The sequence below is a fragment of the Aotus nancymaae genome, unplaced genomic scaffold, assembly GCF_030222135.1.
Source record: "Aotus nancymaae isolate 86718 unplaced genomic scaffold, 86718_ANA_hifiasm-v0.15.2.pri h1tg000020l, whole genome shotgun sequence".
NCBI lineage: Eukaryota > Metazoa > Chordata > Mammalia > Primates > Aotidae > Aotus > Aotus nancymaae.
In genome coordinates this window covers 4,384,987-4,398,560 of record NW_026988432.1, presented here as the reverse complement: position 1 = coordinate 4,398,560, position 13,574 = coordinate 4,384,987, and the positions used below count along the sequence as shown (strand labels likewise).

The following is a 13,574-nucleotide window of genomic DNA, read 5'->3' as shown; positions in this document are numbered from 1 at the left end:
CCACGCGCGCGCACACACACACACACACACACACACACACACACAGTGATCACATGATCATTTACTTAAGCAGAAGTTCTTAAATTTTTAACCAAAGGCAGAAGAGAAGTAAATATCTTTTTTTCTTTTTATATGAAGTTTCATTGTTATTTTTCTTAAAATTTAACTGAATCCTTCAAACATTAAATTAAAAATGACCCACAAATAATTTCTAATATGAGACGAAAGGCATCACACAGCACTCTGCAGATTTGCTTTATTTTAACTTTCAACACTAAGAACAAAGCCAGTCAGTCAAAAATAAACACTAAATAACAACAAAAACTTGCCACCTACTGCTAATATTGAGTCCCAAACCAGTGGTTGATTTTTGCAACACTAAGGTAAAGGACCAGGTTGACAATAAAGTATTCTTCGGTCTCTCTGATCCACACCAGCTCCACGTGCACTCTTCCCTCTACATCGACATAGTCCATGCTGTACATCTGTCCCAAGAAGCTAGGGCCATCAGAGGGTATACCAGGCAATCTCATGCACACTGGGGAACTGAAACACCAAAAGGGTTTCCCATGTTCATCCAAAAGAGTTACATCCATCATAGAACAACTCTGCAAAATAAACACAGATTGACAAGGATTAAAAAAAAAAACCGGCCGGGCGTGGTGGCTCACGCCTGTAATCCCAGCACTTTGGGAGGCCGAGGCAGACGGATCACGAGGTCAAGAGATCGAGACCATCCTGGCCAACACGATGAAACCCCGTCTCTACTAAAAACACAAAAAAATTAGCCGGGCGTGGTGGCACGCATCTGTGGTCCCAGCTACTCGGGAGGCTCAGGCGGAAAAATCGCTTGAACCCAGGAGGCGGAGGTTGCAGTGAGCCGAGATTGCGCCACTGCACTCCAGCCTGGCGACAGAGTAAGACTCTGTCTCAAAAAAAAAAAAAAAAAAAAAAGGCCAATCAAACCTGATTTATATTGTGACTCTGTAAAACTGACTAGAAATGTCGAATGTGGCATCAAAATCCAGAATACTACATTGGCTTTTCATGGCCTACTTTATATCCTAGACTATACTTGTGTGTTTCATCACTTAATATTCATTCTCAGATATACAAAGGAGCACCCACAGTTATCAGTTTAGGACTTAGCACTGGGACCTCAGAGAAATGTGTCATAAACATTGATCAGGTCCTCATGGAACTTAAAGTCCAGAGGCTACAGAGGTGACACAAACCACACCAATGACCGGTCAGTGCTTCCAAGCATGAGGCGCCGCATCACCCTGAAGAGCAGTGTGGGTGTGCTCCTGGTCTTCATTGCCACCCCCAGGCCCTCCCCTCCCCTCTTCTGAGAAACCTCCTGCTTCTCTGAGGCTCCAAACTTCAGCTCTGCACCCTTGCTCCATGCCTGTCTCCGGCATGTGCCAGCCTCCTGTCTGCCTGCTCTCATTTCCGGGACTGTGGCACCAGCCCTGCTGTCTGCCTCTCCCTCTCACTCCCTCCCAAGTCTTCTAAGACTCGCCATCATCCCAAGTGATCCCAACATCCATGGAGACCTCAATGGAGCTTCTAGCACCCTAGACTCTTAGCTCCTGAGCTGTTCAACTCCATGATCTCCTCCTTGACTTGACCTCAGTTATTCACTCTCATGACGCATCACTTCCTGGAAGTGGTCCACTTCCACTATCAATGCCTCAGGCACCCTGTCTTCTAACTGCCACCCTTCATCTTCCAGTTGACTCACTGAATGACTTCCACTACAACTGTACTTCTGATTCACCCAGTGTTTTCACCCTGTAAGCCATGACCTATTTGTGTATCCTGAATTACATTTAGTAGGACACAACTGTTTGTCAAAATAAAATGAAACAAAATGAAAGAGAACACAGCATACATTGCACATAGTAGGCATAAACGTCATTTCATGAACATTGTTTTAATTGCACATATATGTGTGCATACTGCAGTGGATGTGTAGAAAGGTCTGAAGAGCACTGCGAATGGACCTAGCACATCAGCCGGCCAGCCCTTCCTTCTCCTGCCTCTTCTTCTCCACTTTAGATTTCACTGGCCTTTGCTGCAATAACACTCTTGCCAATGCATATACCTCCCTCGCTCACCTTGCATTACACCTTAGGTCCAGGTCCAGCAAAACCCCAGCCCTAGAGGAGCCCAGTTATTTTCTATCTGTCGACCTGAGCACCAAGCATGGCGGGAGGGCTGCACACAGAGCTGCTGGGTGCCCATGCAGCCACTTCATCCTCGGCGTGGCCTAGGGGTCCCACCCCGACTCTCTGGATGGCTCCCTCTCTGCCTCATGGAACAATGCCTCATCCCCTCCCTCAGCCCTCTGCATTCTACTAGGAGGGTACTCTCTGCAGAGGACCTCGCTCTTCACAGAGAAGACAGAAGGATGTTTTCCTCAACTTCCCACCACAGATCCACAGCCCAGCTCCTCTGAGCCCACCTCCTCGCATGTGTTTCTCATCTGCTCCTCCTGGGTGTGGCCCAGCAACCTTGTGCTACAGCATAGCCCATCCCGCAAAGGCACCACATCCCTCTCTAGTGACTATTTCTGTCCTCCCATTAGCTTTTAACTTTCAACACACTCAAGTAACTCCCACCATAGAAAGGCAGAGAGAGAAAACAGACTCCCTGGGCCCCGCAGGCCCCCTGCTCTTTCCTCCCTTCCCAGTCAGCCCTCTCCAAAGCACTGTCTCTGCTAGATTTGTCCATTAACACCTATTCACTCCTCAACCCACCCTGGCCTGGTATCCTTTCTCCATCATCTGACCAAACATCTTTGATAAGGCCACTAAATGTAGTGACCATCTGCCAGTCTGCATCTCAGCAGTGTTTAGTTTTTCAAGAAAACAGTGAAGACTAGTTCTACCTCCCCAAATGCATTCAGAACCCACAAGCTCTGCAGCTGTCAACCTGCTCCCATTGCTGGGGTTCTACAGCTTGGTCCTAAGCCCTATTTTCACTCTATATAATCTCTCCTCTTAAATGGAACTCGTCCACATCCATACCCTAAGTTATCACCAACATGCCTGTGACTCCCAAAAGTTTATTTCCAGGCCGAACCTCTTTTCTAAGTTCAAGACCTAAATATTCAAGTGCCTACTCAACTTCTGGATCTTTCAAGGGTCCCTCAAGTCCAGCAGGACTACGCCCAAACTCAGGACTATCCCAGCAAAGCTCTCCTGGTGCTCCTCATCCCAGGGATTGGTGGAACCACCATCAGTCGTCTGGCTGTGCATGCCTGAAATGTGGGCATCATTCTAGGGGCCTCCCTCCTAGCCTTGACAAGCTAACCATGACCCAATCCCGTCAGTTCTTACCTCTCTTTCCAATTGCTTTATTTATTTTTTTTTTTTTTTGAGCCCAAGTTTCACTCTTGTTGCCCAGGCTGGAGTGCAATGGCACAATCTCGGCTCACCACAACCTCCGCCTCCCAGGTTCAAGCAATTCTCCTGCCTCAGCCTCACCAGTAGCTGGGACTACAGGCGTGTGCCACCACACCCAGCTAATTTTTGTATTTTTTTAGTAGAGATGGGGTTTCACCACGTTGACCAGGATGGTCTCAATCTCCTGACCTCGTGATTCACCTGCCTCGGCCTCCCAAAGTGCTGGGATTACAGGCGTGAGCCACCATGCCTGGCCCCAACTGCTTTACTTTTGTCCATCTCCACTGCCACTGCCCTAGTCCAAGTGCTATGGTCTGAATGTTTCTGCCCCTCTAAAACCCGTGTCTTAAAATCTGATGACCAATGTGACTGTTTAGGAAGTGGGGTCTCTGTGAGGTGTTTAGGTCATGGGGGCAGAGCTCTCATGAATAGGACTAGGGTCCTTATAAAAGAGGCCCACAGAGCTGTCTTGCTCCTTCCACCAGGTGAGGACACTGCTAGAAGATGCCCTCTAGAAACTAGGAAGAGGGCCCTCACCAGACACCCATCTGCTAGTGCTTTGACCTTGGCACTTCCAGCCTCCAGGACTGTAAGAAACAAGTTTCTATTGCTTAAAAGCCAACAGTTGATGTTGATTTGTGATAGCAGCCCAAACAGACTAGGGAACCAAGTGACTGCTCTACTTTTAAGGAGGCAGCCATCAAACTGATCTCTCCACTCATTCTCTTTATTCAGAAGACAAACCTTTACAAAACATGAGTCTGAGCATGTCACCCACAGCTAGAAACCTGCAACAACTTTCCATGGCTCTCAAGAAAGAAGTACATTCCTTCCAGTTGCCACTAAGGCCTGGCCTGGCCTGGCCTCACCTGCCCATCCACCTAATTGCACCCAATGCCACCTCTTATCATCCACGCTCCAGATTAATGCCTCTATGAATGAGGGTATCTCTGGCACAGCTGGCGATACTGATAATTATTATAATATTATGAATGTGCTATATTTTAATTGCAGTAAAATAAACACAAAATTTACTACCTGCACCACTTGAATTCTGTATTTCAGTGGTTCACATACCTTCTCATTGTTGTATAACCATCACTACTATCTAATCTCCAGAACTCTTTATTTTGTAGAAAACTTTGTTCCCATTAAGCCCTAACTCCCACCACCCTCTCCTGCAGCCTCTGGCACCTACCATTCTACTTTCTGTCTCTACAAATTTGAGAACCTCATATAAATGGAGTCATATGGTATTTGTCCTTTTGTAACTGGCTTATTTCCCTTAGCATAATGTCTTCAAAGTTCTTTCATATTGTAGCATGTCAGAATATCCTTCCTTCTTAAGACTAAATTATACTTTATTGCATGTATAGACTACAGTCTGTTTATCCATTTATCTGTGGATGGACACTTGGTTTTCTTCTACCTTTTGGCTATTGTGATTAATGCCTCTATGAACGAGGGTACATGGTTTGAGTCATGTTTTTAACATGTTCTATATACTAGACAAATAGTAGTTTCATTTACTATTTTATTTAATTTTGAGGAAGCTAAGAATGTCAAGGATAACATCTTCTAACACTTATCTATTCAGGATGCCTCATTATTTGCCATAACTTCTGCCCAATGTTCGTGCTTTATTAATCGGAATTTAAATGCTACTCTTAGACATCAGCATAAACTGAGCAACTATGTACCACTGATTTCAGAAGTTCTAACTAATTAGATGTGGCCAAAAATGCTGACTATTTGGACCTGAGTATGATCAGGTCAAAGGGTCTTGACTCAGTAAATGTATATCTTAAAGAAATTTAAGGAACAAAGACATTCCAAACATTGAAAAAATGAGATGGTTTAATAAGTGACTGGTATGAACTGGCCGCTATCTCTGCAGAAGACCTGAGTGAAGAAGCAGCCAGCATGAAACACCCTAATCCCCGATGGCAGAGTGCACGCCAGAGCCTAAGGCCCCACACATCAGATGAGCTACACAGCGAGACCGCCCAGGAACCCCTCAGACACCCGACCTTGTTCCCTGATGCCTTTCCCAGGTGATCGGCTGCAGTGGTCCTAGAACAGCAGTGACCAGCCCCACACAGCCTGCTCCACAGCCCCCACTGCTTCCTACATGACAGGAACCACCACACACACAGCCTCGGCTGCAAGGAGGACACCAGAGTGAGGAGCAGGTGGGGAAGGAGAAGAAACACCCTATGCTGAAGCCTCACTGAGGCTGAGAACTGGGGAGTTGAAGCCAATACTGAGGGCCAGCAGATGGCTCTGTCCTTGGCAGGCCGCCGGAGCCGTCCTAGAATGGGAGTTATCACTGTGGCAGTTTTAGAGTGGAGGCTCTGAGGCCTAAGCACCTCTGAGATAACATAGCAGGTGGGACTGCATGGTGCACCCATTTTCCACACTCCACCACCCTGCACGACCTTAGCCACTGGGCTAGCAGTCATTTGACTGTGTTACTTACAACCTCACCAAACCCACCAGCATAGAGATGGTAGATCCCACTGGAGGAAGGAGGTGGAGTCCTGGGTCCCATCACCTGCAAGAGGCTGAGGAAGAGAAACCCTAGCAGAAATCAGGAAGGAGTGGACAGTGAGGCACAATGCTCTTGATGAGAACACCACTCACAGCCCTAAGCTGTCAGTGGGTGTCACAATCTTTCTGCTCTCCCAATCTCTCTGCTGCCAGATCAAGAGCTGGGAGGTGACTCTCTCCTAAAGACCTCCTACTTCTCAAAGTCCAGCATTCCCCAATTCCCTCCTAATGTAAAACATGGCCTAGCACATGATAAGAACATCAAACCCTTTAACAACATCCACATTGTTCTTCTACCACCAAAATCCAAATTCTTTCCTGAGGGTTTCAAGGCTCCTCTTGATCTGCCCCAGCAGCCTTTCCAGTGCCCCCCAATCATTCTCCCTGTCCCTGGGAGCTAGTGCACCCCAGGCAGCACAGCAGGCCAGGAAGGAGACCACCTCAGCACCAGCTGCAGAGGCACAATGGGTCTCAAGCCCCTCCCCAGGCCAGCTGCTCATCACCTATAGAACCTCACTCCATATTCCCCATCCTGTAGGAGGCATCTCATTCTCCACTGGGTGCCTTCTCCAGAATAAAACACTTCCATCCTTCTGGAAGGGGATGAATGTCAGAACCTCCCACGAGTCTTCTTCCCACTGGCCCTTTCCTCTTTCTCCTCAGAGAGCTTGTTTTCAATCATCCTCTCCTAAATCAGCCCCTCTCACCCTGAACGTCCAGGAGGCACACATCTGAGCAGTTGGCAGACCTCACCCTCCCTGCAGGAGGAAGTCGGCTCTGCTCACCTGCACCCCCATGGACCAGTGAACTATGCCAGGCTCAAAACTCTGCATCTGGGGAGAGTGCAACACTCGCACATGTAGGATCGTCCTGTTCTTCCTGAGATGTTCGGTTGTATCAGCATCAGCAGCCTTAATCACCCATGCAGCTGCACTGCTTGTCAGCAAAGTGGTACCTTTCTCATGGGTCACAGCCACCCGCAACATGCTGACTCACAATGTGCCCATAGCAGGCTCTACTAAACTCAACGGTTCTTACATAAAGCAGAACCACAGAACCACATTGAAATATCTAGTCCAAATGAACACTGATGCCAATCTCCATACAGATTTAGAAGTAACATTAAAATAACATCAAAAATGCCAAGGAGTGAAAGAAAAACATAAAAGAAACACATACAGGAAAGTCCTCATCAAAAGAAAATCCATCCATCTGAAATTCTGATAGGAATTGAGAGGAGACAGAGTAGGAGAGTATTTCATTTGAATACCTGACTTATACTGAAGACTGTGGCAAGGTTACCTTGAGAGGGTAGCCTAGCCATTCAACATGACTTTGTAAAATAGCATGGTAACCACTTACAGAGCAACTGTCCTGCATGGATTCAGTACTAACGTGCAGCCATTAAAGCATCTTTAAAGTATATTTGATATCATAGCTTGACTTAAAAAAAAAAGGAATAAAAAACTGACCTACTTATAATGTGATTTTTTTAATTTTAAAGTTTAATAATTTACCATATAAACTTATGATCTGTTGAGTTTTTACTCCAAGAACTCAGGCTAAAGATAACTTTCCACTTGAATTACCTCCATACCAGTAAGTGTTGGAGGTCACTTGACTCTGAGCTCAGAGGAAGGAGGAGATTCTCACGGGAACAGCAGGCTCTGAGGATATCAGATGTCCTTTCATGACCACACATCACTTCAACCAACACAACAAAACCAGGAAGCATCCTCCATTATTATTGTTAATATTTTCTTACTTCTTTGTCCTTCCACCAGCATCGTATTTGGGTTATGTACTTTCTCAGTTGCCTTTGCTCTGACAGGCATCATAAGCTATGTATTAGAAGCTCCTCACCAGAGGTTGTGTCTACAATTTCCAGAAGGAGCAGGGTTTTTATTTTACATTTTTTAAAAGTCATATATACCTAAGAAACTTTTTAAGCTTATGTCCACACTTTAAAAAAAGTTTTTAACTCCTTCTAAACAATTTCTTAAAATACATGTTATCATTTCACTATTCTTACGGTGATCAGATTCCTGGAGAGAAATACCTGACCTGCACAGCAAACACAAGAAATATGATATCATTGATCTGACTTTTTATTCTTTTGGGAATTCTGAGGACAGCTTAGTCTTAATACTGAACCCAAGAGCATAAAAGGCAAACTACAAATCAACTACATCTACCTCCCAGGCCCAAGGGAGAAGGTACAAGCTTTTTGAGCTATCCACTATCTTTTCCTGAAGCCCAGCTGAGAGAAGGAATTTATGGGGAAAACTGTCCAGGGACATGCAATCCATTCCCTACTTTAAAAACTCAAAATCCTGCTTTTAGATCAAGCTGTTCTTCTAGAAACCTGTGACAACCTACAGAATCACTGCTTGGAGCTCATGTAAAGGTCCAATTTTGAAGCTGTATCTTCAGCTTCTCTGAGAATTTCTATGAGAAATCTGTGTGTATGTCTACTGCTAAGATGCTATTTAGGGTTGGTCCATTATGTAGCTTAGTCTGCCCTACATAAAGTACCATTAGAGATTTGGTTTTTAATGATCAGAACTGGGATAAAGTTTTCTTTGTATAATTACTACACTTCCTTTTTTTCCCCCAATGAGAACTAAATGACTGCTCTCATCTTGCTCTGGACTACCAGAAAACACAGAACAAATTCTTTTTAAAAATTTGTTGACCCTTTGAAAGTCTGTCACATTCACATTCAGCCTTTCTTGATCCTCAAGGTCTATTTTGATGTGAATATTTTATGTTAGTACTTATTTTTATTATAAGCTCTATCAAAATCTGAAGAAAAAGAAAGAAGGTAAGTCTGTTCTCTTAAAGGCACGAAACAATATGGTGTGTGAGAAACATAATTTTTACCAAAATTTAAACATTTGCTATGAATAAATAGGATTTGTAAAATATCTCATTGTATCAAATATCAAGTGGCTCAAGGGACAGTGCTCCATAACACCACTCTTGGCCCCAGTTGTTATCATTAATGGTTCTAACAAGATGCCCACACATAACGCAGAATAAAGCCATGTTACAGGAGGCCCACGCAGTCACAGGAGATTGATCCCACTGGTCCCTGGGACTATGAAAATCTTGTTCATCTCACAAAATAAAGATGGAGAGTACCAAGCACCAGGAGCAGCCACAGGCACGAGGATCACAAAAGAAAGCAAAACTGTGAGAACATCTTTCTCCTCTTCCTCCTCCTCCCTCCTTCCCTGCTGCTTCCCAACCACTAAATCAACTCTCCCACCCATGTGGCTAATCTTTTATTTAACAGTTTGAGGAAATCTCTATATCCTGGAATAAGAATGTATAATTGCAATAAGTTTTAAATTGGTGTATGAGTGATCAAGATGTTTTCAGTAGATGCTACCTGCCTGGTCCAACCTTCAGTTCCACTCTCTTTCCACAAAACAGAGAGGCTTTGCAGAAGTAGTGGGCTGTGATCAAGTGTTCAGAAACGCTGCTGCAGACTACCTGTCCCTCCAACTCCACCATACTCACTGACAAACGAAAGATACTCAATAATCATATCATGAGTGAATCCACTAGTTGCCAATGGCTAACAGAATGTGCATAAATCTTCAGAAACCAGAACAATAAATCCAAAACTTTAAAAGAAACATTACACATATATATGATTATATGATTTTATATGTATATTCATATATACACACACACACACACACACACACACACACACACACACACACAGACTTTGTTATTATATAGAAACCAAGTTACTTGAAGAAAAGAAAATGCTTCTGCTTTTTACCTTTATACAGCCATCAAAAATATCAGTTTTCCATGAGAGGCCAACTTTTCCAATAAGAGGTAGGTGTTCTCTGTTATTTTTTAAATTTATAACAATGAGCTTCACATGTCCATTTTCAATATTTCCTGAAAAGACATAAGATTGTTTCAATCACTGTCTGCTGATGCAGTGACTGAACAACCCAAGCACGTTCAGTCGGCGGCTTCATGAGGACACCTCACCTAGGTAAGCCCTGGCCTCACTGATGGGGACAACGTGGGCACAGCAATCCTGGCCTCCGGCGTGAGGCCAGAGCAACACATCTGTGTCCCAGAGACAGAAACATTAACATGTGTCCAGAAAGGTGATGTCAACGGTGAGTCGGAAGAAGCTGGCTGAGGTGAGCCTGGATAGCCACCTGTCACTGATGGAAAGGCTCAGGAAGAAAGGGTTCTTCTGATGTGGGTAAGCCAACAGTGATGGAAACCAATACCCAGAATTACAAAACTCAAGAAAGCAGATGAAGAAATGGCAGAGAAACAAGGGATTGGAGAGCAGGCAAACATGAAGAGGAGTGGAAGAAACTCATACCTCCGCACATGCTTATAACTGAGAGAGTCCATGCACATGCCAACCCAAGTTGGAAGCCAAACCCTGGCCCTCCACTGCCAGCTCCAAGCCGGTTACCAGCAGCCTGGCCACATAGGGGAGTCCCTGTACCCACCCAGCACACTAGCCCTGCTGTCCTAGGCCATCTGTGTCAGGGAGAGCCTGCAGCACCACCTGGCTTCACACAGACACGTTCTTCCCGATTCCATCTGAACACACCATGAGACTCGACCATGAGGCGCAGCAACACAACTCATACCAGAGAGTTCTTCAGAGACAGAAGTCTGGACAAAGGGAAGGTGCAAGTCATAGGGCAAAGCAGACAGAAAAATTATGGAAAAGAACAAGTGTTTTCCAGCCCTGGCCCAGTTATTTCACAAGACAAAATAAAACCAAAGCCAAGCTTTGGGAGCCAAATCTCTGTTGTAGAAATGTTATACAGTGTTCTTCAACTTCAGTGTCACCAGAAGGTTAAAGCCCACACTTTGCCGGGGGCCGCTTTTGTGACCCAGTAATGTGCTTTAAGTGAGAGACAACACAGAGGCAGGGTTTTCAGCCCTGCAAAGGGGAGCCCCTCGCCCAGACACCATGCTGCTGGTTTCTCCACATCTTACTTCTGTTCCATGGACAGAGGCAGCCCACATTTTCCTCTCTATTGCTGAGTAACTAGCAAGAACTGTACAGCTTCCCTTCCATTCTCCCCAGGCCTGGGGACAAAAGCCAAATGACACAGACCGTTCCCAGGCAACTGCTCTGCTGTCACCTCATCACCTCGTCACCTCGGCAGGGCTTGATGGAAGAAGGGAGTAAGTGTATGAAAAGTGAGGCCTTGGTGGAGGCACAGTGATGACATTCTGAATGGACCAGATATGACTCTGCTCTGCCCTGTACTACTGCAGCCATGTGCAAAACTACTGGAGACTTCTGACTGGCACAGCAAAGGCAGGCAGCCAGCGTTGCCTACGGAAAACCAGGAGCTCATCTTCCACACAGCTTGTCCCCAGGACATGGCAGAAAACGCACTCCAAAATACCCTGGCAGCCAATAACGTCTCAATGGCAACTATCTGAGCTAATAAACATCAAATTCCTGTAGAAAGCAGAGACTGGTATTTTGTTATTACTAGGTATTCTCCCACTTCATAACAATATTAACACTGTGGTGTCTCAAAAGGTCAGAGCTCTTTCCGCCAACCCTCTGTAACCACTGATAAGACAGAGAAAGGTTAAGCTCTTCCTACATTTAAAAAATCTGCACATGGAATGGATGTGTGAAAGGGTATGTATATAAAATAGGTGTATTTTTGAGTACTTATTGTACACCAACCACTGAGTTAGGCACTTAATAGCTGAAAAGATTGCTTTAAAATAATACCTTAAATAATAACATAATTGGGTATAATTTTCTGAATTCATAGGTGATAAACCTGATGCACAGAGGTTAACAGTAACTTGCCCAAAGTCAGACCCCTGGTCAGTGGCAGAAATACAATGCAAACCCTGTTCTGTGTCCACAGTCTATGTTACAATAGATTAAGAAATATACAAAATGTATCACCAATTAGTTATCTACTAGCCGAGAATTTACAATGCAGATTCAGATTCTTATGAAGCTTTGTTTTCATATCACTCCCAAGAGAAAGGCCTATTTATAAATTAGCAAGCAGGATACACTGGGGAATCACTATGGCTTCCCAATACTTGAGGCAATGTCTCAGTCTGTGAGTCCCACACTCAGTCTCCCACTCCCAGCCTTCCTTATAAGCTGGTCACTGGTGATGCAGGTTCCTTCAATGAGACACATGTGTTCCTACAAACCTAGAGTCAAAAGCGAGCAGTGAGAGGAGGGACAGAACGGGAAGAGCCATCTGCTGGCACAGGGAGTGGCAGGGACCTGGCTCCTCGGGCTAGCAGAGGCAGAGTTCCAGAGGCCACTAATGGTTACTATACCGGTGATGGTTCCACAAGAGAAGCCACAGAGCATGGCTTTGCATCTATAAACACAGAGTCTGGCTCTCCTACAGAGACTATGAGCAGGTAAATCCTTTATTAAATTTCCATGCTCCTTAAGTCATTCAGAATAAATTCTGTTCTTGGAGACTCTAATCTTAACAATACACGAGACCATCTGCAAAATTCAGCAAAATACAATTTGAGGCTCACCATCCTTGGCTTCCAGTGACACTGTAACTGTAAGCATGGCCTTTAGACTCAAAGATCTCATTCCAAATCCTGCTTGGCCACTTACTAACTCTGTAACAATATTGATTCTTCTTATCAATGAGCCTGGAATGTTTTTCTATTTATGTCATCTTTGATTTCACTGAGCAGAGTTTTGTAATTCTCATAGAATTACAAAATAGAACTCATAGAGATCTTTCACCTCCCTGGTCAGCTGTATTCCTATTCCTAGTTATTTTATTTTCTTTTAATTTAATTTTAAGTTCTGGGATACATGTGCAGGACATGCAGGTTTGTTACATAGGTAAATGAGTGTCATGGTGGTTTGCTGCACCTATCAACCCATCACTTAGGTATTAAGCCTCACATGCAATAGCTATTTATCCTATGCTCTCCCTTTCCATACACCTCCCGACAGGCCCCAGTGTGTATTGTTCCCCTAGATGTTTTATTCTTTTGGTGGCAGTTGTGAATGGGAATGTGTTCTTGATTTGGCTGTCAGCACAGATGTTGTTGGTGTACAGAAATGCTACTCATTTTTGAACATCAGTTTGGTATCCTGAAACTTTGCTGACGTTTATCAGATCAAGGAGCTTTTGAGCAGAGACTGGGAATTTTTACGCATATAATCATTTCGTCCGCAAACAGGGATCGTTTGACTTCCTATTTGGATGCCTTTTACTTATTTGTCTTGCCTGATTGCTCTAGCCAGGACTTCCAGTACTATGTTGGAGTGGTGAGAGAAGGCATCCTTGTCTTGTTCCAGTTTTCAAGGGGAATGCTTCCAGTTTTTGCCCATTCAGTATAATACTGGCTTTGAAACAGATGGCTCTTACTATTTTGAAGTACGTTCCTTCAATGTCTAGTTTGTTAAAGGTTTTTTATCATGAAGTGATGTTGAATTTTATCAAAAGCTTTTTCTGCATCTATTGAGATAATCATGTGGTTTTTGTTTTTAATTTTATGTTATGAGACACATTTATTGATTTGCATATGTTGAACCAACCTTGCATCCTGGGGATAAAACCTACTTGATTATGGTGGATTAGC

The 13,574-nt window shown here is 44.3% G+C and overlaps 1 protein-coding gene across 2 annotated transcripts in view; it reads right to left on the bottom strand.

Annotated features, from left to right (window-relative positions):
• Positions 1 to 242: 242 nt before the first annotated feature.
• FBXO15 (F-box protein 15) overlaps positions 243 to 13,574 on the bottom strand; it is a 77,719-nt gene continuing 64,387 nt past the window's right edge. For both annotated transcript variants that reach the window (XM_012465407.2, XM_012465406.2), the window contains exons 9-10: positions 9,757 to 9,881; positions 243 to 608 (exon numbers count right to left, since the gene is read on the bottom strand). In XM_012465407.2, coding sequence (XP_012320830.1) covers positions 339 to 608; positions 9,757 to 9,881 — 395 coding nt within the window. In that variant the 3' untranslated portion in view covers positions 243 to 338. The remainder of the gene's footprint in view (positions 609 to 9,756; positions 9,882 to 13,574) is intronic.